This window comes from Xiphias gladius, chromosome 8, assembly GCF_016859285.1.
Source record: "Xiphias gladius isolate SHS-SW01 ecotype Sanya breed wild chromosome 8, ASM1685928v1, whole genome shotgun sequence".
NCBI lineage: Eukaryota > Metazoa > Chordata > Actinopteri > Istiophoriformes > Xiphiidae > Xiphias > Xiphias gladius.
This window is the reverse complement of record NC_053407.1, coordinates 2,676,579-2,704,234: the sequence shown is the minus strand read 5'-3', so window position 1 is coordinate 2,704,234 and position 27,656 is coordinate 2,676,579. Positions and strand designations below refer to the sequence as shown.

Below are 27,656 nucleotides of genomic sequence, written 5' to 3'. Positions count from 1 at the left end.
CAAGAAAGAAAATAAGTGTATTTCCCAAAATCTCAAAGTAGTCCTTTAACAGTGTAGCCACTTCGCTGACACTCCCATTGAGAGAAAAATGCAAGTAATGAACTTCGAGCATTTCCAGGACCAAAAGCTTTTGTTCCTCCCTTGTTTATTGTTGTATTTGTTTATATACTGTGTTCTACAGGGCTAATGTAAAATAAAGAGGATCCTAACAAATAAACAAATGAATCAGAGATGTGTTTTGTTAGTGTGCGTGTTGCTCATTAGGGTTTATTGACCTGTGCTAGTCCTCAAAGATATATCTGTCTCTGTAACTTCATTTAAATACCAACTGCTCCACTACATCTAACCTAAACCTGAACATAACCTGTTGGTGGATATTGTTTGGGTCTGTACATGGTCAGATACCTGAGGATACAGGAGTGCTGACAGATAGTCGTTTACACACAGGAAAAGCAGAAAAACTAGCACCTGAAAGAAGAAATGAGACAGCAGCAAGTAAATATATAAATGGTGGAGAAAACACAAAATGAGGCCTCTGATCAGAGGTCACTCTGGATGAGGTGAAGTGTTTTCAGGATATGTCAGTGTCCCATATGACAGAAATTCAACATTGTTCACCTTGGTAGCATTTTACTAACTGTAACTTACTATATAGGAACGTTTTTGAACGGAAACAGAGATACAAACACAATGGTAAAATGTCAGCAGAATGAGTAAGTTCTTAACTCTCACTTGTTGGTATAGTGTGCCCCTCTCTGGTCGCAGCATTTTCAGGGCCGCACTGAAGCCCTGGTTGTCGCCACCACGACCTCGCCAGGCACGATGCAGGCTGGAAGCCAACAGGAGAGCTGGAGCTGGAGGCACTGGCGGTGAAGGCAGGCTATTGTCTAAACTAAAAACCAGGCAGAATTAAAAATCAACTCAATGTTGGTTCACAACCAACCACACATAAACCACCAAAGACAAAACTGAAACTGAAATGGAAGATGGGGGGGGGTGTCACGTGAAACTCAAATGATCCAGAGGGGATGGTAAGATCTTTTCATCCCTTAAACTAACAGTAAAATGTTTTAATAGTGGAATGGATTGAGGTTTATCTGAGAGTCAGACACAGTGGTTTACGAGAATGTTGTACCTGTATGCCCAGTGCTGACAGTCAGTGAGGAGCTGCAGCTGCTCTGACAGAGGCTCTCCATCACACAGACGACTCCACAGTGACAGCAACACTGGAGACAGACACTCCCACCAGTGCTACACACACAAAATCATCATGTAATTGATGTCTGAGCCCACAGCACAAAAACATTTAGGAAGTTTGTATTAGTACTGATTTCAGGATTTCCTTTTAAGAGAGAATAACCATTTCATGATATGAAATTTTCAAATGCAGTAAGAATGATGGTAACTAAACGCAGGAGAGTTCATTTTTACCCGTTAGATCTATTTTATTTGTGCATTGAACTTAAAAAAATTAAAAAATTTTAAAGCTCTGGTAATGGGGTGAAAAACTTCCAGTTTTTGACAATGTCGTTTCATTTTTCTCAGGAATCTTCTGGCGTGAGTCTCTATATCTTAAAACAGCATAGAAAAATTGATTCAAGGAAATTCTTAAAAAAGTCATGTCATGTAAACAGGTGGAAAAATTACACTTAATTAGCAGATTTTACAGGGTCTGTGAAAAACAGTGGCTTCCCAAGTGGGTCAGTGACAATAACTTATTTCAATGGACATTATTTGAAATGAACTAAAACCTTTTACTAAAGCAGGACTGGAAATGAATGAACATTATCCCCAAAAATAAGAAAAATATTCTGTCAAACGAAACTCACTAAACACAACATTAATTACTGATACAGTAGTATTTCTTAAAAATGTGAGACACTTTTGGGTGGATTATTCCTTTAGTACCTGCTCGGAGTAACAGCTATAAGCAGATATTTTGACCCATCAGAGTAGGAAATGCAAAGGTGTTACTATCAACATTGGCTCCATTCTGTTCAAGTGTCTCAGTAAGCCATGACGGTGTGACAGTGAGTCAGCATGAACAATACCAGGATTCTGAAACTGAACCATCTAAATAGAAATCGGTGACATGTCCAAATGTCTTCCGCACAAAAGGACTATCCAAAAGCATCAGTATTTGTATTTGGCCCTCATAAGCATAATGGTTGAATCCAATGAATTACTCAACGTGAGCATGGCAAAGTTAATTAGATTCAATTGCTGATGGAGAACAGAAAGTACCAATGTGGAGGTTAGAAGCAGAGGACAGTGGAGACTGATCTCAGACCAGACCTTGTTGACTTCTTCCCTGGGATATCCGCAACATACACTGGCACATAACACACCCTGGAGAGGAAGCACAGTCAGCAGACATACTCCTTTGATACTATCGCTACAGCTCTATGAAAAAGATTAAGAAAATGTGTCATAGATTGTAGTTATCTTTAGACTTTAGTGAAGTGATTCTCACTCTCAGGAAGTGTGCTGTTATATGGCAGGACAGCAAGCCAGCTGGAGAACAGACCTTCCTCTGATGCACAAAAGGAAGAACAGACAAAAGAAGATGTGAGCACTGTGAAGTCAGTTTTACTAAAAAGGAAATTTCTGTCACAAAAACAGCTGATTAGATTTGGTAGAGAAACTTATCAAAATCTGACTGAAGAAAAATAATTCAGCAGCTCACCTGATGCTGGTTGACATGTTCTATCAGCTTGTTACAGTCCAGAGTCGTGCTCCCTCCTTCAGCCTTTACCTTAACAAACAGCACTGCTGGGAGAGCCAGCAGTACTCTGAGACACACAAATGCAGGGGAAGGTTTCAGTGGCTATACACAAAGAGAGATGATCTGCATGGTATGTTTTGTGTGTGTACCTGTTCCATGTGTTAAGTGAGTGTTGCAGTCTGAGCTCTGAGCTGACACTCAGTGAAACTGAGCTCACTGTAGAGGAGCATCTCCGAGACACAAACTCGAACAGGAAATCACACACATCAGCTCTGCCACTGCAGCTACCAGAGAGGTTGGTCGCTTCCATCTCATAGACAAGCTCCTACACGCACAATGATTGGATAGGGTTTTTTTTCAGATTCGAATTAAACCTCACCTTACTGAATAGGTTTTTGCTAGCTTGGCTCACTATGAATGTACAGTATTTCAGTCCAAAACATCACACAAACTGTTTTCAACTTTGTCAGCTGAAGTGCTGAAGTCACACACATATACATATAAATATACATAAACGGTCTCACACACCTGTAATCTGGATAGGATGTCTGGCAGACAGGTCCCAGTGTCTGACACTCGGTGATCTAGCTTTTCCAGGCTCTGGTCACTGTTAACATAAAATACCTAGAAGAGTTACATTTTTACTAAAGGTGGAAAAAAACGACGTACATCTACCGTTATTATGGTAGGTTAAACAAGGGAAGGAATAGCTTCTTCTTGTTGCCTTTGTTTTAAATCTTTTTAAAATTAAAGGTCCTTTAAGGTACTACAGTACGACAGAGGAGAAAAGTCTGTTGTATTCACATATAGGTACAGGGCAAGTATTTAATAGCTGTCTTCTTACATTTTGCTTTTTATTGAACACAAACATTTCAGGCCTTGCAGTCCTCGGCATGTATATGTTGTAATTAGGTTGTTTTGAATTTATTTTTACAGTTTTAGGTGCTATTTTTGCTTTTAAACTACATAATGTTTTGACATAAATTTTCTAGATTAAAGATCACAAATTTTAATAACATCCATCCAGCTATTGTGCAATATGCTGGTTGGCTAAGAAAAAAAAAAAATCTGAGAAATGAGAGAAAAGGTCACTTTTGCTCTGAGTACATTTAAATCTACCGCATTTTAGTTTTTCAGGCAAATTTCAAATGGTAAATGTACTGCACCTATATAGCGCTTTTCTACCTCATCTGACAAAGCACTTTACAATTTGCCTCTCATTCACCAAATCACTCAAACTCAAACACCAAATGCAACACTGGCCTGAAAGTCAAGAGCAATGGGGGGTTCAGTGTCTTGCCTAATGACACTTCAACATGTGGACAGGAGGAGCCAGGGACTGAACCTCCAACCCTGCAATCGATGTACAAGCCGCTGCAGAGTCTTAACATTTGAGACTGTGAAAATAAATGTAAGTACACTTTCTGTAAAGTAACATCACTCGGACTTAAGCAGTTTTTTTTATACCTAATGAGTAAAGACTTTCAGAACTGTAAAGTTAGTTCACCTTGTACACCTAACAATAGGCTGCATACTGTATGCTTCAGGTGTCATTCATGCCTCTAGAGTATCCTTTTTTGGAGGGTTTCTATTGAAAAGATCTGTCGCACGAACTTTGACATATAATCTAGTAAAATTTGGTGTCTTTTGTAAGTTTGCATATGTCCATTAACAGCACTAATTACAGTTAATGTACAAGACACTGTTTTCATGAACATGTACACCCACCTTGACTGCTGGTCCATGATGGCGTTGAGGAGATGAGAACAGAGGCTCTTCATGTCTCCTCCACACCCTCCTTGCTCCTCGGGACGGGAGCAGTAAAGCTCAAAACAGGCCCACTGCTGGTACTCCTGACTACACACGCACAGCGTTATCAGGTGTATTGTTTTTATTTCTATTGCAAATCTAAGGGCACCTGTGAGAGTGTGTGTGTGTGTGTGTGTGTTTCGTGCCTTACCGTTCTGGGTCAGACAGGGCGTCTTGACTTCTCTGCACTCTGAGCTCGATAGCCAGCCATTCAGAGAACAACAACTTGACAAACATAACAGAAATTGGTGACTTTTTTTGTTGTCAATAAGATCAATCCATCAATTAATTTCATTTAACACACACGTGGAAATAACAAAGCTACTGATTGCTCCCTGAGTACAATATACCTGTTCACTGAGCATACTGTCCAATCAACAATACTGTAAACTTACAACATTCTATACTCACTGAGCCCAGGCTTAATTCAAAGCAGGAAAACAAACGGCCATCTTACTGGACTCCATCTTACCTGGAATTGTGGTATGCGTTCTAGCTGGTGAAAAGCAGTGTGCCTCCACAGATACCAAGCAGTCCTCCTCCAGGTGCTGTTGGTGTCTGTGACACTGCTCCACAGGCCAGGCAGGTTCGTCTCCTGGTATTCACCCACCGGACCATCGGCAGTGATGGGGGTCCTTCTGGCTTCAGGCAAAAGTCTTGGGATGAGGTACAGAAGCTAAACACAGATGCACAATTACATGTAGCGTTGAAGTATTATTATATTATAATATAATGAGGTCTAGAACGTAGGCAAGATGGTAGAAACTTGCAAACACATGCTGATGTTATGACGGCTGGAGGTGCTTTTACTAAGTGTACTGAATGGATCCCCTCTCCTCCCTCACAGTGCATTATTTTGATCTCAGACATCTGTGCTTAACTGGAAAGCTAAGTGCATCTATCAAAATCTCTAGCTTTTCGTTTGGTCTCCCCTCTTTATTGATTAGTACTGCAAGTGCTAATCAGTGAGGGTGGAAGGTTGGTTTGCACTATGCCTTAGGTAATTGTGTATTAACATGTTTAACTAACCCATTTGGATAACAGAAAGCAACAGCAGGAAGCCGTATGTTGTAAAGTACCTGGTCTGCTGATACAAGATTAACTGATGCGTTGACAGACAGAAAATTAATCTAACTGTAAAGGGAGGAATCTTCGTCTCTCCGTCTGCCATTCGATTTTCTCATCCGATTGACTTCAAACCTCACGTGTGTATTGTTAAATGCAGTGTCAACTGTGAAGTTTTTTGGATGAGCGGTTCTCGATGAGCATGAGAAGAGAAACATTAAACGACCTCTGGTTAGGGTGGGGGCGACTCATTCACGTAACCAACGTCACAAATTAGGACAGCTACACGTCTCAAAGAAGGCCGCCTGGTCAAAGCATGGATTCCCTCGAAAACCAAGCTGCAGCTACAAAACCTCACGCAGGATCATCTAAAGTGTGGGACTATTTTAGACAGAAACCCAAGCTCTGCAAATTGGAAAACGCTTATCACAGCAGTACAACTGCTATGCACGGTCACTTGAAGCAAAAGCATCTCAGAGTGCTATGTTTAAGAAGAAGTCACAGCAAGACAGCACTGTTTTGTTTACTTTTCATCCCAACCCAAGGATGATATATTAGGATTATTAACAGGTGGAACAATGCTACTTTGAAGTCAATGGGTTTTTTGAATGGGTTTTTGGTTAGATACCTGACATAAGGTCTGTGGTTAACACAAGCTCAAGACATTTTCATGTTTTATTTTACGACATAAAATACGTCAATAAATAGCCCACTTGTGATTTTTTAAGCTTTTATGAGTCTTAAAAAAGGCAGTGGCTAACAAGTGGCTATTACAGAGGTTGTTGGGGACATTAAACATCATCATGCCGAACACGAAAACCAATCTACTCACCAATCTGCCTTTATAGCCTCGTGTTTATACTTGCGCTTTTGCAAACTATTACTAACTTCTAAGAAGTAAGTGCACTAAATCAAATTACAAGTTGTAAGCTTAGTAGTGGTGACGCTGAAGTCATGCAATCATGTTGTAGTTCATTTATAGCTTGTGTAGATTGTATTTAGGCTTCAAAAATCATAAAAATGGTTTTCATTCGTGAAGATTATCTTGCTAAACAAAACGTGTAAGTATCATAAAGTTTGTTTGTCACAGAACTTATTTTCTGCAATGATCCAAAAGCCAATGGAAAATTCCCACTGGCTTTTTGTCGAGGGAATGGATCGACAAAAAGCCAATGGTGATGCTAACTTCCAGGTAGGCCTACGAATATATGTCATCCCTGCAGCACTCTATTCGGCCGTTGTATATTTTCTGTTTCCTTTAACAGCCATATATAAGCGAGAAAATGGGTTCACCTAACATTAAAGACTGTTGTTAGGGTCTGTAAGTTGTGTCAAATATTTTCCTTGCTGATGCAAAAATACATTTGCCAGTGATTTTCTTAGATGCTTATTACTCCAGTGATTAAATAATAATAATAATAATTAAAATAATAATAATAATTAAAATAATAATAATAATTAAAATAATAATAATAATAATAACAATAATAACATTTAATACTGAATCAAGTTCAGGGAAAGGGTTACTATAAAGCAGTGACTAAATTAATCTAGGTGTACTTAATAAATTGACAAGTGAGTGTATGTGTCATAGCAGTCCTTTTGAATTTGGGATCCAGTATTTTCTGAGCAGGTATCTGACAAATAGAGTCTATTATTAATATTAATATCATAACACAGCAGTGACATGGAAATTATGATGATGATGATCAAATGATTGCATAAAATATTGAACTATTAATGACATAACAAGCACGTTTTGAAAAGGCACTGCCCTCGTAGTCAACAATTTTGATTAAAAAAAAAAAAAAAAAAAAAAAAAATCATAAAGTCCTTTATCAAGAAAATGGCCAAACATTATCTGGTTCTAGCTGCTAAAATGTGAAAATCTGCTGCTTGATTCTGTTTTGTATCATTACATCATCATCACAAAGTGAAAACTTTTGGGTTTTGGACTGCTACTCTGACAAAATATGAGATTACAAGAAATCACCTTGGACTTTGTGATGTACATGTATTGTTATTTTGCGACATTTTATAAACCATCAATTGATTATATATTAGTATTTTTTGATCAAGTATGAAAATAGTTGTCAGTTGCATTCCTAGAACAAAGGAATGCAGCAACACCATTCTATTAATCTGCATTGATGGACATAAGAGTTTGAAGAGGCAGGAAGTGACATAATGATCGCAGGTTGTCATCATCCATTTAGCAAAAAACTGGAGACAATGTGGCAAAAAGTCCCATCTAGTATGACACATCTATTCACTTTCTTTAAGCAACACATCAACATTTTCTATTGTTGCTTTATCAAGTTTTTTTTTCCTCAAATAAATGGTGGGAATATTTCTCGGAATTCTTTCATGACATGAGTCTTATGACATTTTTATAAAACACATGCAAACCTAATGGCATTATGGCAAGTAAAAGAATGTGATACCTTCTTATAGAAGCTGCTGAGGATGTAGTCCTGCTGCTGTTGCTGAGGCAGTGAGTCCCCTCTGCAGATCCCATAACACACAGCCGCCACACACAACCTAGACAGGCAGGCCACAGGCCATTATCACATACTGGTGACATCACAAGAATGTTCAGTTAATAAAATCACAACTTGATGCTCTCAAGAGTTACAGAGACATTTTCTTCAGTGAGCCTATAATGAATCAGCTCAAGAACATCACAATCCATCAGTATTCACATCAGCTTGTAAAAATCTTCCAATGGTAAAAGCAATCTCACCTGACACAGGAGAGCATGTTAGTGTGTGTGCTGCAGACCAGCGCTGAGCTAAGAGCTTCTCCAACAGGTACTGGTTTGGGCAGAATGGGGGGGACCAGCTGAATCAGAGGACTGTGGGACATGGAGGCATTGAGGTGGACCACAAATGCTGCAAGACCAAGTAAGTGGGCGGCACTCAGCGATGACCCCTTTGGACAGAAGAGGTTTGTAAAACTGACGAGTGACTTTACTGATTTCAGTGACAGGGGGGTCATGCCATGTCAAATTTGCTTCATACTTCATGTAAATAATGTCATTGTACTCAACTAGTGTGCAAAATTTTTGACTTGTATCTTCTTTGGTTTCTGAGATATGGAGGCTTTACAATAGGGGTCGTGGCCCTTATAAACAAGTGTTGCTAAAAAACTGCAAAGTTCCTTAAGTCATGACTTTTGATCTATTCATGCTACATGCTTGAAATTTTCATGGATTGCTCTACACCATTAGATATCTCTAAAATGGTTGGCCTACAGTTGCATATTTGCCAAGTTATGGCTCACTAAAAATTGTATAATATATCGTCACACTGAACCACATCAGATCTTTTACATTTTTATATATAACACACGTTATAGTACTTTCTTAGCAACTAGGTGCATGTCTGAAAAAAAATTCAAAATGACTGATTTATCAGGCAAATATTTCACATCTATATTTGAAGCGCACATTACCCATGTTTGGCAAAATCTACCCTAAAATCAATCACTGGAAAGAGCATGTTTTAATTAGTAAATGCACAAAATATGAAGTTTGTACCTTGAACCAAACTATATTAAGGTGTTAAACACACCATTTTTTCTTACAAACAGACATTCTGCAAAAAACAGTTCTACAATTTAACTAAGGCAATGTCAGGAAAATAAAAGTCTAGAAGAAATAGTGTCTTCTTTGAGAGTTTGAACAATGCAATGATTTCCTTTTAAAAACTTAAAAGGTCTTATGTGGTACAGTGTGAAGATGTAGTGGGCTCAAAAGCACGAAAGATTGTTTTTAATACAATCTTTAGTGAATCATAACTTGGCAATTATGCAACTGTAGGCCAACCATTTTAGAAATTAAACATCTAATGGTGTTAAACAATTCCTGAAAATTTCGAGCACGTAGAATGAATAGTTCAAAAGTCACGACCTATGGAACTTTGCAATTTTTTAGCAATACATGTTTATTAGGGCCACGACCCCTTTTGTAAAGCCTCAGAAACCAAAGAAGATACAAGTCAAAAATTTTTGCACACTAGTAGTTGTCAGGAGTAGTTGTCATGTTCTAAAATCTGTTGATCTGACATGGAATTACCCATGGAGGAATAACCAGGTGAAGTGCTTTTAAGGTTGTCTAAAACATTTTAAACAATCCAGGCAAGATGTGAAACTAAGAGAGATAACAAACATAAAGTGAAAGACAAATACAGAGAGAAGTGTATATGAATATGGATTTATTTACCTGGTTATGAAATAAGTCCCAGAGTCTGTGTATGAGGTTGGAGAGCAGATATGTGTTACCAAGCAGCACGCTGACAAACCTGGAGGCCCACAGGCTTTGTCTGAACAGACAAAAAACATCTGGTGTTTGCAGATAGACTAATGTGTATGGTCACTAAATACCTCTCCATACATTTGTGTGATTTTTTTTTTCAATTCCTTCTTTATAATCTAATTCAGCTTCTATTATTTATTAGACTTTCAAAAAATGTTTCCCACTCACTTGTTAGGAGGGTTTGCTCGGGAAGCGTCTAACATGCACTGGCAGAAGTTTCTCAGGATCATGTTGATGACCTGAGAATATGAGGAAGAGATTCATTAAAGGAATACAAACTTTATATACTGACATACATACAGCAAAGTGATACAGCAGAATTGTCAATATAACAACATTAAACGAAACAAGATAGTGTTTTTTTAATCAGTGCATACTTTGACATTGAGCTCAGAGGACAGAGTGTCTATGTGAAGTTTGATGACTGTTTGTCCAATAAACTCCTCAGGACGGCCAGGGAAGATGACATTCAGTGCTTGTGAGATCCTGGACAGCTGGGCCAACATCTCTGAGGATACATGACCAATATAACAGGTATGGACAGTAGGGACTCAATGAGACTGGGCTCAGCGTTAGTCAGGGAGCATGTTTGTAAGGCTGGTGTTGTGGTACATAACAGGACTGACTGTGGAAGAAACTCCACATCTAACACATTTACAGATTTTTGATATCTTGCTCTTAAAGATCCAAACCCTGCTCTGGACCAGCTGGATTTGGGAACACACAGGAAAAACACTTAAAAAAACATGCAGATTTAGAGAAGAACACACTTAAACAGTTTAAAATAGAGAAAACATACACTGTACCAAGAAATACACTGGAGATACAATATACTTTATCTAAAAAGCCCACGGAACCTGCTAGATGAAAATGCACAATTTTAAAAGACCACAGTAAGTTCACAAGAGTGTATATATATCATATGCATATCATGAAAGTTTTTTCTCTTTGTGTAGCAACAAATCAGAAAGTCTTTTCCCTGACAGCAAAACACAAAGCATGTGCATGTTTGTGTGTGATTTACTGTAATTCCTCTCTCAATATCTGACTACCTCCATCATCTCCATCAACAACCAGCGCTGTGAACTCCTCCAGCTGAACTTTCAGGACCTCCAGAGGATCATCACTGGTGTCTAAACGCACGGCACTCCCTGAAAACACCACATGTCAACACACCACACGGTGTAAGCGTAGTCATCTATTTCTCAAATATGTGATCATTGTACAACATTACGTCTATCTCTGTCATGATAAGAAAAGAGAAATCAAATTTTAAAAAATGAGCATCATAAAGGATACCCACTATCCTGCTGTCTCTGTCTCTGGCAAGACTCCATATAAGATGAATACTGGGCAGCAGGGATCTTGTCTGCTCTGAATACAGAAGAATAACAATGAAACAATACACAATCAAATCATCACATATAATCATTATTGGTATTGATAAGCAATATTTTTTTCAGATGGCATTTGTTGAGAGGAAATATTTGTAGATAATAAATGGAATAAATAGGATAAAGTTATATCAACTCAAGTCTATAAAATTAGTACATAAAGATGTGTTAACACTGACAAAGACGAGTCATAACATGTACATCTTACAGGCCTCAGATAATAACTCACTTTTTCAGAGCCTCTATGAAAGTCATCTGAGCATCAGCTTTCACAGGAAGCTGTAAGACAAGTTGAAAGACAAGTGAACTTGAATCCATGCATGTGATGTGAAGATTTAGAGATTTTTTTGACAACATAACAATTTTTTATTAGGAATACTCCCTATTTGTTAGTTTATGAATGTACGGTGAAGGTGCTCACCACTCTTGGCATCAGAAGAGCAGGAAGGAATCGTGTCAGGAAATACGGCCTCCGGAAAATACTTTAAGAGAACACAGGTGTCAATAACTTATGGATGTCTCTTTCATTTCATTTTCATAAATACGTTAATCATTTAATGGATGGTAAAATAGCAAACATAAAATTTGTTACACATTTCTTCATATAGGCCCTTTTTCAAACCACCCACAACACCCTGTCCCTACCCTCTTTCCAATCCGTTTGCATGTTGACTCGAAATGGTCTGCCACATTAAGTGCCATTCCAGACCAAATAGCAAAAGTGGGATATAAAACCCTCCTACAGTGAGTCTTCTTCGATGTTGACTTACTGACTTATTGAAACACCTGTCTTGTGTTCGTCATGGAAGACGCTCCACACAAATCTAAGTTTGTGCGACTACTCAAACATTTACTCGTAAACTGCTCAAACTAAGACAGAGATTTAATTATGCAGATGTTAAAAATTTAAAGGTTACATTGTAATTAGGATCAAATGTACTTTTAACTTGTAACTTTTATGTTTCTACTATGAAGTGAATGTAATGAGTCTTCCACCTCACTGACCACACTGTTACTTGTGTAGCCTATTATTAGTGCTGTGTATTTCAGATGTTTTTTCTGGCCAAAACATTTTCTTCACTGCTGTTACATTTTTATCCATGGTTATGAAAAGTTACTACAGTTCCTGTTTCCGGCAGAGAAAGGGAAGTTTGCCCCGAAGCTTGCAGCTGTATTTATACCCTACACTTTAATGAAGGGTGTTTCATTCACCTGTCAGTGTGAATACAGAGTTACACTCCGTGTTTGACAGGGAGTGGAGAGGGTCCAGTTTGAGAAAGGCACTTCATGTTATGTGTATGAGCTTCTGGTGAGCTGATGATCTAACAGTATACCTGGCCTCCATGACTGTGGCAGAGATTCTTCCTGTGCTCTTGAACAGAGACACTGCCTTATCTACATCTTGGGCAGCCTGGCAATGGGGCTGCAGACACACAAATTGTATAATATTATAAATTGTAATACTGTTATTATATAATAAATACTGTTATTAACCCACCATTCATTAATCACTGATGCACACCTTAGAATAACCCAATTTCAAAGCAAAGAGAAAAATCTTACTACTTTGTGACATTTTCTTCATCTTTCTGTCCTTGAGATTTTTTAACAAAGATAAGATCCTTGAAGGTGCTATATGTATGAGAACATATGTTTGAAAACCATTAAGTGCTCAAAGTTGGAATCAAAAGTCTGGTCAGATGGTATGGATGGAGTCAGATGGAGGGTGACTGGCAGTTGATTAATATAATTTACTACATCGATAATTTTTTAACTTGGTGCTGAACCCTAATCCTAACCCTAACCACTATTACCTGCACTGGTGCTCCACTTGCACCAGAAATATCCTCATATAAACCCATGTGCTCCACTGACTCCTGCATGTACACACACATAAACAGAAACATAATTTTGGATAAAAATAGACATCACAAAACATTAAAGAGGAATGCATTAGTACAAGTTCTACTGGATTTAAAAATTTGAAAAATTATTTTTCAGGGACACTAACCACAATAATATAATCATTAAGCTCTGTTAATGTTACATAGTTTCAATATGAAAAATTCTAAATAATGCAGTAATACTGTATTGAAGACAAATTCCTTCATGTAGGAATTTTATTTTTTACCCTCTCTCTTACCTTGAGGTCAGCTAGCCTGGTCTTGGCCAGAGAGATGTACTCCATCAGGAGGCTGTGATGTTTCGGAGGTATATATGGAGGATGGAGGATATGAACCTACCATGCAAAAATGACAAGGTTTAAATCAAAGCTGAGTCATTAGAGCAGGATAAATGGTAAATATACCAGTAGTTGTCTTTTATTATAACGTTCTTCCTCATATCCAGAATATAGTATACATGTGCATTATTTCTATTTATATATTTCACTGTTATGTTAATGAAAATGGCTGGTCAGTTTTGATATCCCACAATAACACAGCTCCTATTTATATCTTCTATCTTGTGTATCAAATAATTATTTTCTGTTTCTATTATACAGTTTAGTCATAGAGATCCTTAAAGGCTGGTCTGATCTAAAAGCCAATATATAATGTATGTAATACAGTATCTAACAGTACTATCCAATATCCAAGCGACACGAGAGGTTTGCTGAATGTCACCTTGAGGTACTGTGGGGGTTCAAAAGGAACCAGGTCAGAGAGGAACTTCAGCAGGAACACCAGAGATTTCTTACTTGTTGCATGGTAGCCACTGCCACCACCAAAAGACATCTAAAAAGGCAGAACAAGGAACTTCAAGTTGGAATATGTGATCTTTTGAAAGAACAACACAAACTGCAACAATACCAATGACGAAGAATGACTTTTTGATGCTACCACCAGGAATCGCCAAAGTCACAAATGTTCAAATCTTACACATAAGTGCTTTGAACAGCATTATACTGGTTGTCCATGGGAAGATGTAAAAGAAAATATATATTTTTTAATTTCATTAAAAACATTTTGTGCACTAAACGTTGTTCTTTTCAAACTCCAGTGGAATTTTTTAGGATTTTAGGGAAAGGCAGAGAAAAAACTGAAAGGCGGTGAGTATCACCAATGCTTGTCTATACAAAGCAGTGTTATTCTATATTTGGTAATTTTCTTTTTTTCCCCCCATTTTTCAACAAATCACATAAAAAGACCAAAACCAACAATGAATTGATCCTACAAACAAGTATTGTGTGTGTATCCAAAGCCTGATATACAGCGGGCAACACTGGTCAAATATCCTTTTACTGTGAATAGTTAAATGAATAGAAGACGACCTGATCTCCAAAAGTTAAAGATGAAACATTTCTTTCAAAATTTTAAGCAAGATCACTGCATTATTTTTGTTTTGTACAATTTCATAGTGAAAAGAGGAAAGGATCACCATACAAAAGTTTGGGCAAATAACTTTTACCAAGGTCTCAGACCTTAATTAGCTTGTTATTGTCGCAACAATCAGCAGCATTGGGCTCCTCTAAGCAGCTGCCTGGCACTGTTTTAAAATAATTGATGGCCACAAAGCAGGAGAAGGCTTTAAGAAAATAGCAAAGCGTTTCAGGTAGCCGTTTCCTCAGTTTGTAATGTAATTAAGAAATGGCAGTTGAAGGGAACGGTGGACGTCAAGTTGATGTCTAGAAGACCAAGAGAATTTTCAGAGAGAGCAGCTTTTAGGATTGCTGGAAAGGCAAATCAAAGCCCCTGTTTGACTGCAAAAGGAAGATTTAGCAGACTCTGGAGTGATGGTGCACTGTTCTACTATGCAGCAACACCTGCACAAATAGGACCTTCATGTAAGAGTCATCAGAAGAAAATCTTTCCTGCTTCACCACAAAACTCAGCATCATCTCAACAAGCCTGATACATTTTGGAAACACGTCCTGTGGACAGGTGAAGTTAAAATAGAACTTTTTGGCCACGATGAGCAAAGGTATGTTGAGCATGTGGGTATATTGATCATGCTTTGGGCTTTTGTTACATTTCACTGGTAGAGGGAAGAATGGATTCAATTAAATACCAGCAAATTCTGGGAGAAAAAAGGCTGAAGATGAAAAGAGGATGGCAACTGGCTAATGATCCTAAACACACTTCAAAATCCACAGTGGACTTCCACAAGAGGCTTAAGATGAAGGTTTTGCCATGGTCCTCACAGTCCCCCGAACTTAACTGTGGATAGAACTCAAAAGAACAGTGCATGCAAGACCGTCCAAGAATCTCACAGAACTACAAGCCTTTCCCAAAGAAGAATGGGTGAAAATCCCTCAAACAAGAACTGAAAGACTCTTAGCTGCTACAAAAAGCTCTTACAAGTTGTGATACTTGCCAAAGGTACTGACCATGTATGGTGCCCAAACTTTTGTTTCATGCCCTTTTCCTTTTTTTGTTGTTTTGAAACAAAAACAAAAAAATACAAAAAAAAAAAAAAACAGAATTTATGACCAGGAGTGCCAAAATGTTTTCCTGCCATTATATCTTATTCCTTTGGGCCACAGAGCTCCATTATTGTCCAAAAACTATGAAAAACACAACAGTTAGACACACCATTGCACTGGATGACATGTTCCTTCAATACTGTGAACATAAACACTGCAATTTATTTTGCACCTAACACGTATTATTCTGCGACTGAAGATAGTCCTAGACAAACTGTTTACTCTTACCTGCTAAAAACTACAGTGTTAGGTTGTTTTAGGAAATTACTAAGCGTTTTTTAAAAATGACACTATATAATTTTAATATGAAGATTTACGACTTTAGGAGGGATTGAGGGGCTTGGGACTGAGTGTCAAGGACAGAGTCGGGATGGCAGAAAGTATTAAGAGAGGGGCTAAACACATTGTTGGCTTTTTTATTGTCATGTGATTTGTTGACAATAAGAAAAATATAGAATAACGCAATCCTATCCTTTGAGAGACGCTCTTTGGTTAAAACCCTGGTCTTTGAAAAACTGATACGAAACCTTGAACCAATCACTGTAGGAGGAGAAGATGCCGGTTCCCTCCAGCGCACCCTGTCGAGCCAACAAGAAGGCAGTTATCATGCTCTCTAAGTCATAGCCTTCAAATGCAGAACTCAGCAGTCTGGACAGCAACTCTGATAGAGGCACAGAAACAGAACAGACATGACAAATCTTTATCACGGAATTCAAAATAACTGCAAGTCTTTTTTACAACTGTCAGGTAACAAAAGAGAATCTGATTTCTATTCATTTGTGCTTCCCTGTGTATAAATACTCGTATGATATAACAGTCTACTGGTGTAGGAAATTAATAATAACTACTTTATTTATATACTGTAGCATCTTTCATGACACAGTTGAAAGTGCTTTACATTAAAAACAAAGTAGTAATAAAAAAAAATTTTAAAATCCAAAACATAAAACAAGTTGAAATAATAAGAACAATTACATCAAATACCATCAATTAAAAAAGCCGTAAGATAAAAGTGAGTTTAAATAAGAGGTTTAAAAGAGAATACTGAGTTTGAGTTTTGCTTAAAATGCAAATTGCTAAATACTTCACTCATCTATTAGAAACTGCTAACCTAAGTTAATTTATAGGGTGACAATTATTATACAATTTGATTGCACCACTCATGCAAAGCATGTGCATGAGGGGTGCATCAGGGGTGGTCAAGAACAGTACAACAGTTGAGTGGATTTCAGTATTTTTCCTTCCATCAAAATGGTCAAATTTATTATCAGCATAAAATACTGGTCATTTGAAATTTTAATCCAATAATACAGGTATCACTAAAACCCAGTTGCTCTCTCGTGTTTACCTCTGAGGCTGGGCTGAGCACAGGGGTTGTAAACCAGAAGAGTGGACAGGAAGCACAAGACATGTTTCCAGTTGACCTCGTGGGATTCCAAAACCTGCTGCAGGTGACGCAGCAGCAGCTCCGCACTGAAGATCAAAGCCAGCTTTTACAGAATCACAGCAACAAAACAGAAAAGTCACTGTTAGTTCCATTGCAATAGACCCTGCCAAGCACAGATCTGAAGACACAAAAAGCTCCTAAAGTAAGCCGGGCTCTTTTTAGTTCAGTGACAGCAAACAGAAAAGTGCTACTCTGATCAGGATCCAGGATCAGAATACAGGAGTTGACTGACATACTGACATATTAGCTGGTTGTTGCAGCTAAGAACATCACACTAGATAAATCAGTACTCTCAGTACAATGTCCCTCTAGGCTGAAGGCCATACACCTGAGGCCCTTTAGTCATTTGAATGCTGTTACGTCTGTTTACATCTTAAAATAAGGGAAAGACACTGACTGTGGAAACTGCAGAAGAGTCAGCCTTGTTGCTGCTAATACGATGTATTAGTTTTGCTAGACTGAGAGCAGAGGATATTTTATGTGAAGCTATAAAACAGTTTAATATATATACAGTATACCCTCTCATATGTGAAAAGCCATTTTAATCTTGGCAAATTTAATTATATGTACGTGAAGGTTAACAAACCCAGTAACATTGGTTACATATAACATTTACCTTGCGGAATAGAGAGGTCAACAACCAGCTGGATTTTGCAAAAGTCCACTCATTCTGCAGAGTAATGGCATCTGACACTGAGAAAATATGGTTTAGTTGTTACACTTTTAGAAATTATTTTTTTGTTATCATTATGAGAGCAGCAGGTACTGTATATCAGGATACTTACAGTGGCATGAAAAAGTGTGGGCACCCCTGGTCAAAATGACTATTATTGATTACTTGATATTTCCATCTTTTACAGTTACCCTGCATAGTCGGTCCTTAATAACACCCCCTTTGGCAAGTATCACCGCTTGTAAATGCAATTTTTAGCAGCTAAGAGTCTTTCAGTTCTTGTTTGAGGGTTTTTCACCAATTCTTCCTTAAATAATGCTTCTAGTTCTGTGAGATTCTTGGACCGTCTTGCATGCTCTACTCTTTTGGGATTTATCTACAGATTTTTGATGATGTTTAGGTCGGGGAACTGTGGGAACTGTGGAAAAAGATTCAGCTTGCGCCTCTTGAAGTAGTACACTGTGGATTTTGAGGTGTGTTTAGGATCATTATCCTGTTACTATCCTCTTTTCATCTTCAACGTTTTACAGACAGTGTGATGTTTACTTCCAGGATTTGCTGGTGTTTAACTGAATCCATTCTTCCCTCTACCAGTGAAATGTAACAAGCCCAAAGAATGATTGATCTACCCACTTGCTCAACATACCTTTGCTCATCGTGGCCAAAAAGTTCTATTTTAACTTCACCTGTCCACAGGACGTGTTTCCAAAATGTATCAGGCTTGTTGAGATGATGCTGAGTTTTGTGGTGAAGCAGGAAAGATTTTCTTCTGATGACTCTTACATGAAGGTCCTATTTGTGCAGGTGTTGCTGCATAGTAGAACAGTGCACCATCACTCCAGAGTCTGCTAAATCTTCCTTTTGCAGTCAAACAGGGGCTTTGATTTGCCTTTCCAGCAATCCTAAAAGCTGCTCTCTCTGAAAATTCTCTTGGTCTTCTAGACATCAACTTGACGTCCACCGTTCCCTTCAACTGCCATTTCTTAATTACATTACAAACTGAGGAAACGGCTACCTGAAACGCTTTGCTATTTTCTTAAAGCCTTCTCCTGCTTTGTGGCCATCAATTATTTTAAAACAGTGCCAGGCAGCTGCTTAGAGGAGCCCAATGCTGCTGATTGTTGCGACAATAACAAGCTAATTAAGGTCTGAGACCTTGGTAAAAGTTATTTGCCCAAACTTTTGTATGGTGATCCTTTCCTCTTTTCACTATGAAATTGTACAAAACAAAAATAATGCAGTGATCTTGCTTAAAATTTTGAAAGAAATGTTTCATCTTTAACTTTGTCTTTTGGAGATCAGTACATCCACTTAAATTGACCATTTCAGTCCTTCCAAATCTGAATTTTCTAACCCCATTTAAAGTTCTTGTCAGATGAGTGTAGACATTGTTTTTAAAGCAAAATATAAGTATCAACATCATCAAGCAAAAACAGCAACAAGCTGTTATAATGGTCTTGTAATAACCTGTTAGTCGAGGCTTGTAAGTGAGTGTCTGTGTGAGAGAGTATGTGAAGAAACGCTGAAGCGCTTCTGTCGACGCTGAAACTCCACATAATGAAGCATCAAATATCTGAATCCTGCACAAAACACAGGGCAGAGAAGTAAGAAACAGAGACATCTAATGTCATACATACTTTCAATGCTGAGGCAATGGTCATAAACCCCTGTTGACCCACTGTTGGTTCACTTTAGAAAAAATACATAACCTAGAATATAACAATGTTGAAAACCTTCAGTAAAACCTGATGAAAATGTGTTTTTGCATTAAAAACAGCAGAGTTAACTTTCATGCTACTGACCACAGTGTCTTTTGTTTAATAATAGGAGGTAAACTCCCCAGTCAGTGTTTTAATTTACATATAAAAATATGTATGCTTTCTTGGACTATTTCCATGTTAAAACTGCAGCCCGATACATGAGCTGCATCCTTACTCATTTTCAGATGTATCTTTTGCTCACAGAATCCCATAATAAGTTAAAGGCCAGTGACCATAGGTGTGACCATGTTGTATTTAACAGGTATTTGCCGTCAATCACTGAGACATTAAATAGAATTGACCTGAAACTTTTAGTCGAGTAATCATTATTCGATAAACAGAAAATTAATCTGCAACTATTTTGATAATCAATTAATTAATTGAAAATGCTAAACATTCTCTACAGCCACCTTCTGAACTATGAGGATTTACAGTTTTCTTTGTCTTTTGAGATAATAAACAATATCTTTGGATTTTAAACTGTTGGTCAGAAAAACAAGTGATTTAAGGATGTCTAGAAGAAAAAAAAAAACTGGCTTATCTAGTTTTAGCTATCTGATTTCAAATCCAGTAGTAATAGAACTAGGTCTCAGGACTGGTCAGTTTTAAATACTTAGCTTGGGAAGACATGATTCTTTATATGATAAATGGTATCGACTGCAAACACATTTCATGTGTCCCTTTAAATGATTTTAAGCTATTTATACAAACTGTCACGCTTTCTGGGACATCTGCAATTGCTATTTTATGTAAGTAAATAATCTCCCGGTACATCGCCAAATGTCTGTGTATGTTCTCTGTCATGTCTTGAAATTTTTTTTGTACTGGAACCTCAATCTCAACAAGATTATCTGATTACATAAATTTAATAAGACAAATAAAAAACAAAGAACCAAAGCTTAGCTCCTGCTCCAGCAGACTGCAAAGTCAGGCTCTTGTCCACAGTGTCTAGAAGCCCTGAAGAACAAAGACAAAAAAAGGAAAGCAGTAAAATTAGGTGTCTTAGCAGTTAAAGAAGTAGAAAATAGCTTTCAGGGTCCTGAGGTGTGAATCAAAGTACTTTACTAAATATTTAATCAACACAGGACAGGGTTAGTGGGACAGGGACATGTAGACTCACAGAAGAGCATTTCATCAAGTACTGAGCAGCAGAGCAGGGAGATCCTTCTGTCTGGGACTGCTGGCTCATGGCTTGGCTCAAAGCCAGATCCCACCAAGACTCCAACTACCACTGAAACATAGATCTTGTCTTAAATTTATCTTAAGCAGGGGTGAAACTACAAGAATTGACTTCATATATGGCATTTGGTGAACATTTTATCAAGAGTACTTGTTACCAGGAGTGCATTATTTTTTGTAGCTTGGCTGGTTGCAGTTAAAACACCTAACCTGCGGTATTTTTTTTACCTTTGGACAGACCAAGGCTAGCTGTTTCTCCCTGTTGAGTGTCTTTATTCTAAGTTAAGATAACTGTCTGTAGCCATATACTTACCATACAGACATGAGAGTGTTATATCATGCTCTCACATAACTCTCGACAGCAAGAAAACAATGCAAATTTCCCAAAATGTTGAGATAAACAAGAATCAACTGGGCAAAATTAACAAGGTGGTGAATAAAGTCACTGATGAGCAGCAGACTTCTTTGTCTGTCACATTTAACCAGAGCAAATCCCAACCTTGTTTTCTTTAAGGAATGTGATGTCCTCCCCCAAGTCATAGATACAGGTCTCTAAAAATTAGGTGCAGCAGGTTTAAGTTTTCATTCATACCATGAGCAAAAAAATGCTCTTAATACATTAAAAAAAAAAAAAAAAAAAAAAAAAATTATTGTGTTTTGTATTGCATGTAATTGTCTCATTGTCTTATTTTGTTTTTATTTTTATGTTTATGTTTATTTTTGCTGCCTTGCTGTAAAAAATAATTTCCTTTTGAGGGACAACAAAGGTCTAAATTGAACTGAACTGTGATGATACTTTTTTATAGGAGAAGAATAGGAGGAAAAGACTCATAATCAGACTTTTTCCTGGTATGGCTCAATTTATTTGACAGGGAACCTTAATCAGACTGATTTTAATTTTATGATGAAACTTGCTTCCAGGGTAAAAATAAATTCATTGTGGCCTGACAAGCTGATCAGGATAAATTCTCCCAAAACTATAGCAGCTTTGTGTAATGTCTAGGTAGTAAACACCTTTCAGTATTTAAATGAGTTTGTTGATGATTGATTGAGCCCACGTCTTCCAAGAAGCACAACTACTATTAGATGAGTGAAAGAAATCTGCGTCCTTACTTGACAACACTTTCTGTTGAACTTGTTTGGTCTCCTCTTCTCCCTGTGGAGGTGTCCAACTGCACAGAGCCTTCAACTGAGGCACCAACCAAAATCTCAAGCCTTCATCACTGGATGGAGAAAAGCAGCAGGAGGGCAGAAGTGAATAACGGGTTAACATTTATTTCCTACAGAAAGGTGCCAGCCATGTTTGTAAATTTCAAAAACTCTGAGATATCCCTTTTTGATGTTTGCAGCTTACATTTGAGTTCTTCTCTGAACTGAACTCAGTGTACAATGTAAAGATGGCTCTTACTACGTCCACAGAGGGACACTTTGACAACAAAACTGACAGCCAGGGTCTGTGTCTTGCCGTGAATTCAGCAAAGATAAGTAACTGATTTAAAAGCAAGTGTGAGTTTGTAAAATGTAATGACTACTCAGAACACTTAACATTCAATACCACTGAATTTGTAGCATTGAATGATTTCACTTTCAAAGCAGAGCTTTATGAATTTATGTGGTTTGATTCTCCATCTCTTTTCAAAATTCAGAAACAAGACTTATATTATAGATTCACACATCAAGAGAGAAAATCCAGGTTCTCAGTTGCTCATCTGAACTTGTCTTTCTTGTTCTCTGCCTTCTTTTATCAATCCTTGGTAGTCTGGGTGTTCAAGTTGTAATTTTCCATCATAAATTTAGCCAATCCAATGTCAGAAACCTGATTGTTTTGACGTGACAAGAATTTTTAGGAAAAAAAAAAAAAAAATTACCTGTTGAATTTGAGCAACATGAAGATAGTTTTTAGATTATACACTTCCCTAAAAAATGAAATCCAGAGATCATATTTTTGAAATTGCAGCTTGTAACTCAACCAACATAAAAATTAAGATAGTTGGTTTTCAAAGTAAAATATCTCAACACCATATATTTAGTGTTATTTAAATTCTAACATTAAGTGTTACGAAGGTGGTTAAATTTCAAAAGGACTGTCTTTGCTTCTATAAGCTTCAATAAAAATACTGGTTCCAGTCCTGACATTCATCCCTGGATGCTCGGCCAGCTCCACAGCAGCTTACCCTGATGCCCAACAAAAGGGTACAGTTTGCCTAAAACTGGGTTTAAATTAAATATTTCTTACCTCTCTAAAATGTACTTCAGAGTGAAGATGTTGTAAAAGTGAAGATGGTACACCACTTCCAGCTTGGGTAGCCTCTGTCAAAAGACTTATATATTACATTTACTACATCCATTCTATTGTATAGTTTTTATTGTACTATCAAGTTGTTTCATCTGAGCAACAAGTAACAATTAATACTGAGGAAAATTTCCTGTTGTGACATTTTAGACCAACTGAAATAAGGGGAGTGAAAACTTAGGCAAACTTACTTTCCATTTTTTAGTTTCTGTACGTGCAAATTAATTTCTTCAGCTGCATTTTACATTGTCTTGTCTATAGAACTCAGACTGAAAATCGTCAACAAATGCATTGAACTTAATGTCATTTCAAATTGTGTAAAAAGAAGTAAATACCTTTTTCAGGCCTTATATGCAGTGTATGAACATGCACACAAACACACACCTGATTTCTCCTGTACTCCTGCCAGAGCAATTTAGGACAGAGGGCTCCCTGTGATAGCAGTTCTTTGCTGAACTCTAGCAGGACACACAGTTGGGCCTGGAGAGGACAGGAATGACACTTACGGGGATTTCCTCTATAACATGCTTTCTGTACGCTCAACAAGAACCCTGCAATAAAGAAAGACAAACTCGAGCTTTGGTTGTGGCCATGTTCCAGGGCGAGAACATGTTAACTCAAAAGATCACAATGTGGTTCTTTCTACACAGAGTAGATTTGTATATTCGTTTCCTCTGACAATCGTGGAATATTTAAAAACAGTGGAAAAGAGAAAAACTGTGCACCTCTGGTTGTAAAAGAATGCAGTTTACTGTTTATTTTGATAAAGAGATATCACTTGATTTTCACTTTATTCTGCTATGAAAACGATTGATACCAAGGATGAAACAAACATTGGGTTTTAACCGTAACCGTAACCCTAACCCCCTAACCCTAACCCTAAAGTCTGATATGAGAAGCCTGGTGTCTAGCTAGCAGTAGCTTGTCCATGTTTGGTCTTGAGCTGACGACGAGAGAGGTGAAATAGAACAAACATAGCAATAAGCAGGCGCAAATGGTGCACCAGTGAACAAGCTCCATTCCTACCATGTTCTCAGGGACCGTGTTGTCGGCAACTGACATACCTCACAAACTAAGGGTGGAAACTTCTGTGTCTGCCACTGTAGCTGAACAATGTTAAACCACAGAAGTAATAATTTGTCAATAGATCTGTAGCACATTTGTGATGCAACTACTATCTTCAACTGGTAAAACAGCAACGTTGCATCACCAGGGAGGTTAAAAGCACATATATACAAATAACCACAGAAATCTTTGACAGGTCAAAATTAAAAGTTTAAAATTTTAAAGTCTTAAAATCCTTTTTAATTTCTGAATTTCAGAGGATCACTAATGTCTTATCTTAATTACATCTGTGCATATGGTGTATAGTACTGGAATTAAGTCTTCCCTAATTCAGCATTTACTTGTGGGGTATCTAGAGTTAGCCAGTCCTGATATTTGCAATGTTTCCCAAAACCAGACATACTAGTTCTATACAGTATAAACTACATACTAATCAACATACCTTACTGTTTTAGCAGTTGTATACATAAAAAAAATAACATACTTTCCTATTTTTTACTCAAAAGAAATTATATAGTGCACATGCAATATCATACATCAATCAACCGGCAACTTTGGAATGCTACTGCCAATTAAACTGTCCAAAGACAAAGCAAAATGTCTTTCTCAGCAGTTAATACTCATTTTTTAAATTTGTTTTCTGTGATCTTTCTGGTGCTGTCTCACAATGACCCACAATTTATTTGAATTTTCTGCAGCTGTCAGCAGCTTGCTTTTGTTAGTTTTCTTCAGCTGGACATCTGCAGTAAATAAAAATAGTTGTTTTTTTTTTAATTTGGTGCACAAGTACCCTTAGGTAAAGAACCCAGGGAGAGCATCACATGTTGTACAGGGACCATGTGCTTGCTTCAAAACAACATCTGTGATATGAGCAAATCTGCATCATAGTTCCAGTGACATCTGCACTTACACACTCAGCCAACAACAAACTACAAAGAAATGTAACTTTAAATCATACTGTCAGATACTCACTCTCCGAGAGGAAGTGAGCAGCTCTCTCCTCTTGTCCTCGCCCTCCTCCTGTTCTTCACTTCCAGTGATCTCCATCAGTCTCTCAAGCATCATCTTCACTGACAGCACCGCCACCGGGACACCCAGTTGTGTGGCCTGATGCCTCAGCTCACACACTGCCCACGGATAATACGACACATGCTGTAGTTCATTGCATTTACTTCATGTCAAAGTTAGGTTGTCATCATGTGACACTCCTTATCTGAGCAGGAACCATTTTCATAAGTCTCCTCTGTGGTGTATACAAGGAAGGAAATGACATCTGAAAACTGATAGTTTTCCATAAGATAAACAATGAACAAAGATGGACATCATGAAAAGGTTACGAAAACTTGTTCATGTCTGCCATTCTGCAGCTGACATGAATATTACATGTTAGAGAGTCCTAACAACCAACAAACACTGAGAATTTCAAACCTTATTGCTGATGACTGCAGTACCACACTTCTCTTATTTCATAGTTTTTCATAGTTTTACAGCTCTTTGTTCTGTAATGAATGTATAGAGCAGCAGGTGTCTCTAGGCCAGATTGTGTTACATGTCCCGCTATTTTAACTTCGACCACATTTGCAAAACTGATGTACAGCACAGACACCATTTCTGAGGGCTTGTATCAAACACTCACCCAACAGTGACCCTGCAATGTCAGATGAGATACTTTCAGATGCTGGTGGTTTTTGCTCTCCATTCTGAATGCAGGAAATGTTGCAAGGATCTAGACTCTACAAAAAGTGTGAAAAATACAGTAAACATGTATTATTATTATTATAATTTACATATTATCGTATACCAGCTACTGAATTTGGACATATCACTTCATTATGAGTCCAGTCCCCTAACTAGTTCCTAGCACAAGTAGCACAGGTCTACGGTTGAGGAAATTTGAGGCTGAAGCCACTTTTCTAACTCTTTAAAACCCATTGTATAATTCACCCAGAAGCACTTATTCCAATAGTTTTGTTTTTTGTTTTTTTGGTAGTGGTTTTGTGCCATAAAACTTTCCTTTGAAGCACAATGCAATGCAGACTACTGTATTTCCCTCTAAAGCGAATCAATTGGCACATAGGATAAATAGCATATAATGGCCAGTAGAAGCCAGAAATCTTTGCATACAGTCTAACACAAATAGAGGCACATTTTTTACTAATTTGAAGTTATTATATAATCTGAAAGTTTTGACATTGTCAGTTGTTACACCCTCTTTCTCAGTCCACAGATTTCTATAAAATGTGATCATTATAAGGGTTTCATGTTGGGTTTAATTAGCCGTCTAGCCCAGTAGTTTCTTTGATCGTCTTGAGATCAGTTCACTCACCTCGACCTCCCTGAGCAGACTACAGAGGTTCTGCTGCTGCTCCAACAACTGGATCGCTGCTTCCTGCAGCCGCTGACCATCTTCCTTCTTCTGCCTCGTCACCACATGGCTAGCTGTGAATACAATGGGAGAAACACAAAGCTTAAAAATTTTCCAATGTTCATACGGACTCAGTTTTAATATATAGTCAGCTATGGCACAAACTAAGCTAGTCTTAAAATCTTCAACCCAACTTAAAACCATACAAATACCTTTAGTTGGTTATTTTGTTGAAAGAAATTTAAATAGCAGTGATTCTCTATTAAGGTTCACACCAAACTGTACTCAAAAGCTGGCAGTTTAATACGTCCATGACGCCGAAGGTAGTTAATTTGACATCGATAATGTTATAAAACATGTCATCATTACAACAGCCATAGTGACATAACGTTAGAATGGGAGAAGGTACAGTGATGAACGTTAGTCTAGCTGCATTTTGAGTCTGGTTTTCAATTTAAGGCTGTATTCACATGTTGATTAAGACGATGCTCCATAAATAATAAAGTTAACTTGGTCCAGCCGACAACTCACCGAGGAGGCTCGACAGAGTCTTTTCCTGGGGGACCGATTCACATGATGCACTCACTGACATTTTTCTTTTGGCTGAATGTTTTAAAAAACGCTTCGACAGAAATTCGACGTCTCAGCCACTACGCAATTTGAAATGAATACATTAGCTGTATTTTAGAGAATTAATTGACTAATTGACTAAACGACTGCATTGATTCCCTAGCTTGCTTTTTCAAGCTGCCTCAGAACTGTCTCGGTTCACCTCATCCTCCATGTTTTCCCTCGCGCTCTTTTTTGCCATTGTTCCGTTCTAGAGCCAATCAGAATAAACCATCCCGGATATGTTGGGACAAACATAAATCATCCCGGAGTTGTAAACTCCCCCAAATACCAGTTTTCTGGATCTTTGTGTTAACAGTTCCCCCGGATAACTGTATTAAATTAAATTTTAAAAAAATCCAGTGTATCAATTTATGTATTTGTGGAACAAACTGAAGTTCAAAAAACTAATCAGGGAATGAAACAACAGATCAATCTTCCCAGACAGCACAAGGGACAAACAGATCAATAAATGGTAGAGGGCACGTCATCTCCCCTCCTCCTTTTATCAGCAAAGAGGCGTTAAGATGTTGA

The 27,656-nt window shown here is 37.7% G+C and overlaps 1 protein-coding gene across 4 annotated transcripts in view; it reads right to left on the bottom strand.

Annotated features, from left to right (window-relative positions):
- Nucleotides 1–27,206, bottom strand: part of LOC120793205 (Fanconi anemia group A protein) — a 29,808-nt gene extending 2,602 nt beyond the window's left edge. For 2 of the 4 annotated variants that reach the window (XM_040133036.1, XM_040133037.1), the window contains exons 1-37: nucleotides 27,045–27,206; nucleotides 26,475–26,587; nucleotides 25,785–25,881; nucleotides 25,121–25,275; nucleotides 23,468–23,563; nucleotides 23,027–23,100; nucleotides 21,904–22,013; nucleotides 20,732–20,842; nucleotides 20,505–20,568; nucleotides 19,319–19,431; nucleotides 17,795–17,871; nucleotides 17,080–17,221; nucleotides 16,259–16,392; nucleotides 13,933–14,043; nucleotides 13,452–13,547; nucleotides 13,123–13,185; nucleotides 12,643–12,731; nucleotides 11,730–11,790; nucleotides 11,538–11,587; nucleotides 11,218–11,288; nucleotides 10,967–11,065; nucleotides 10,292–10,422; nucleotides 10,083–10,153; nucleotides 9,822–9,921; nucleotides 8,343–8,530; nucleotides 8,044–8,140; nucleotides 5,007–5,210; nucleotides 4,686–4,759; nucleotides 4,454–4,582; nucleotides 3,254–3,332; nucleotides 2,875–3,050; nucleotides 2,687–2,792; nucleotides 2,474–2,533; nucleotides 2,245–2,349; nucleotides 1,136–1,251; nucleotides 733–892; nucleotides 406–468 (exon numbers count right to left, since the gene is read on the bottom strand). In XM_040133036.1, coding sequence (XP_039988970.1) covers nucleotides 406–468; nucleotides 733–892; nucleotides 1,136–1,251; nucleotides 2,245–2,349; nucleotides 2,474–2,533; nucleotides 2,687–2,792; nucleotides 2,875–3,050; nucleotides 3,254–3,332; nucleotides 4,454–4,582; nucleotides 4,686–4,759; nucleotides 5,007–5,210; nucleotides 8,044–8,140; nucleotides 8,343–8,530; nucleotides 9,822–9,921; nucleotides 10,083–10,153; nucleotides 10,292–10,422; nucleotides 10,967–11,065; nucleotides 11,218–11,288; nucleotides 11,538–11,587; nucleotides 11,730–11,790; nucleotides 12,643–12,731; nucleotides 13,123–13,185; nucleotides 13,452–13,547; nucleotides 13,933–14,043; nucleotides 16,259–16,392; nucleotides 17,080–17,221; nucleotides 17,795–17,871; nucleotides 19,319–19,431; nucleotides 20,505–20,568; nucleotides 20,732–20,842; nucleotides 21,904–22,013; nucleotides 23,027–23,100; nucleotides 23,468–23,563; nucleotides 25,121–25,275; nucleotides 25,785–25,881; nucleotides 26,475–26,587; nucleotides 27,045–27,105 — 3,846 coding nt within the window. In that variant the 5' untranslated portion in view covers nucleotides 27,106–27,206. The remainder of the gene's footprint in view (nucleotides 1–405; nucleotides 469–732; nucleotides 893–1,135; nucleotides 1,252–2,244; nucleotides 2,350–2,473; nucleotides 2,534–2,686; nucleotides 2,793–2,874; nucleotides 3,051–3,253; nucleotides 3,333–4,453; nucleotides 4,583–4,685; nucleotides 4,760–5,006; nucleotides 5,211–8,043; nucleotides 8,141–8,342; nucleotides 8,531–9,821; nucleotides 9,922–10,082; nucleotides 10,154–10,291; nucleotides 10,423–10,966; nucleotides 11,066–11,217; nucleotides 11,289–11,537; nucleotides 11,588–11,729; nucleotides 11,791–12,642; nucleotides 12,732–13,122; nucleotides 13,186–13,451; nucleotides 13,548–13,932; nucleotides 14,044–16,258; nucleotides 16,393–17,079; nucleotides 17,222–17,794; nucleotides 17,872–19,318; nucleotides 19,432–20,504; nucleotides 20,569–20,731; nucleotides 20,843–21,903; nucleotides 22,014–23,026; nucleotides 23,101–23,467; nucleotides 23,564–25,120; nucleotides 25,276–25,784; nucleotides 25,882–26,474; nucleotides 26,588–27,044) is intronic. The other 2 variants (XM_040133039.1, XM_040133038.1) reach the window with 2 other exon arrangements.
- Nucleotides 27,207–27,656: the final 450 nt, after the last annotated feature.